We start from the raw sequence: 2,277 nt of genomic DNA on the forward strand, positions 1-2,277 counted from the left end.
CCCCCCCCCTTAATCGCTGCCATTCCAGTTGCTGCCGGCTGTCATTCGGCTGTCACTCCTCTGCCCATCGTCTTCAGAGGGGGAAAAGATGGGGAGCTGGAGGGGGAGAAGCCCCAGCCAGCCCTGCCCCTGCCCTCCCCCGCCGCCTCTACCAGAAGTCCCGGCGGTGGTAAGAGTCGGGGTCACAGTATTTTGTGACAACCACTCTGTTGGCGAACTTGCGACCCGTCAGGCCCTGCATGGCTTTCTGGCAGTCAAACACAGAGGTGAACTCCACGAAGATCTGTGGGAAAAAGATGCAGGCTGTGAAGACCAAGGTCTCCCGGCCTCCAAGGATGTGCCGGTTCACTCACAGCAACCAGCCAGCATCTACCCAAACCCAGAACTCTGCAGGAGGGAGAGGGAGGGAGGGAGGTTTACCAAACATCCTCCAGCACCCCAGGATCAAAGAATGACAGAAGACAGAGACATGCAGAGGCATGGAGAATGAGAGCAGAGGAAGCTTAAGTCAAGAGCCCCAAAGGGCAGGGGACAGGGGTGAGCTCAAGGAGACCGGTCACTTATGCTGAGTGTCTCCCCTGTACCAGGCACTATGCTGGGTGCTCCCCCAACCACCCCAAGGGCCATGGGTGTCTCCCCCAGACAAGGGATGAAGTAAGGAAAGCTGACAAATTAGTATTCAAACCCAGGTTGATTAAAAAAAAACAAAAAAACAATAACAAAAAAAAAAACCTGAACCTTGATCTGCTCAAGCTTCTCATCTTGCTTGAACCACCAGTTACAGAAGTGGAGGGAGGGGTGGATATAACCAGCCTAATTCAGAACATGGGGAGTTCTATAAAAACATGCCCCCTAATGCCTCAACAAGCAAAACGGCTTGCAAAACAAAACAAAAAGAAGTGACAAAACTGATCAATTTTAAGGAAGTCTGAAACCAAACTGCAGGGTTCCTTTATTTTGATCAAAGCAACTACAAAAAGACATTTTTGAGACAGTAAGGGAAATCGGAACATGGCTTAGGTAGACAGATACTAATGGTAATTTTGTTAACGTACTAATGGTACTGTATGGTTTCGTTAAAATAATTTTTTAAAGTCATCTGTTTATAGCAGTAGTTCTCAACCAAGGTGAATGTGTCCCCAGGGGACATTTGGCAATGTCTAGAGATGATTTTCATTGTCACAAAGGCATGAGTAACACTACTGGCATCTAGTGGGTGGAGGCTAGGATGGGGCTAAACATCCTACAGCACACAGCACAGGCCCCAAAGCAAGAGTGACCAGGCCCAAGACATCAGGAGTTCAGATAGAGAACTGTACTTAAGTGACATATGAGATATATCTTGTTTCAGGGGGGGAAAAAAAGGGGTGGGGGGTGGGAAACTGAATATATAGAAATCAAGAATGGTAAGATATTGGTAACCTGAAACTGGGCGATGGGCCACTAAGACACTACTACACATACTAGAATACGACTTTAAAAACATTATACCATAACCTTAACTCTATCGCTATGACGGTTTCTCTCTATTCTTACGTTTGAAAAGAACGATAATAAAGTTTGAAAACAGATCACATGGACTGATCCCTGAGACCAGACCGGGTCTTTCAATTAGTCCCCACCAAACACGTCCTCAGCCTCCAGGCTCTCCTCTCTCGAGCCACGACCACACTAAGGAGACTGACCTGTCATGGACAGGGTGACCCCAGTGCAGCAGTTAGGGGCAGGTAGGAGCGCAGGCCAAACCCAGTGCGGCCCACCCTCCCCTCCTGCCCCGGCCTCACCCCCCTCTGCCCCCACCGGCGATGCTTTTCCACTGCTCCCTGGCAAATCTATCCAGCCTGACACCTGAACAGGGATCAGGGTGCCTACCAGACCTCAAACTTGGAAGCAGCTCTGTCCAGCCCACTGCTCCCCACAACATCTCTGCTGGGGTCTCAGGACCTCAAAGCCAGCCCCCCAACTGACCATCGTCCCCTCCCCCCAGACCTGCTCAGGTCCCCTGCTTCTCACTTGCCATCTCTGCCAGATCACCAAAGCCAGAAGGCTGAGCATCTCACTGGCTCCTCCCCCTCCCCGGGCACACCCAGATCAGCCGCCATGGTCCCGGCATTCACAGGCCGCTGACTTCTCTCCATCCTCCTGCCTGCTCTAAATCAGGTCACCGTCTTTCACCCAGATGACCACAAGCTGTTAGTGCCCAAAGCTCCAAACATCACATGGCTGTAACCCCCCACCCCTCCAAATTCCCAGCTCTGCTTTGCAACTCCATGCCCA

General features: G+C 51.1%; 1 protein-coding gene across 2 annotated transcripts in view; it reads right to left on the minus strand.

The window, feature by feature from the left end:
• Positions 1–6: 6 nt before the first annotated feature.
• Positions 7–2,277, minus strand: part of U2AF2 (U2 small nuclear RNA auxiliary factor 2) — a 16,568-nt gene continuing 14,297 nt past the window's right edge. Inside the window, exon 12 of one of the 2 annotated variants that reach the window (XM_007467993.1) lies at positions 7–283. In XM_007467993.1, the coding sequence (XP_007468055.1) occupies positions 149–283 (135 nt within the window). In that variant the 3' untranslated portion in view covers positions 7–148. The remainder of the gene's footprint in view (positions 284–2,277) is intronic. The other variant, XM_007467994.1, reaches the window with a different exon arrangement.

This window comes from Lipotes vexillifer, unplaced genomic scaffold (genome assembly GCF_000442215.2).
Source record: "Lipotes vexillifer unplaced genomic scaffold, Lipotes_vexillifer_v1.1 scaffold1223, whole genome shotgun sequence".
Taxonomy (NCBI): Eukaryota; Metazoa; Chordata; class Mammalia; order Artiodactyla; family Lipotidae; genus Lipotes; species Lipotes vexillifer.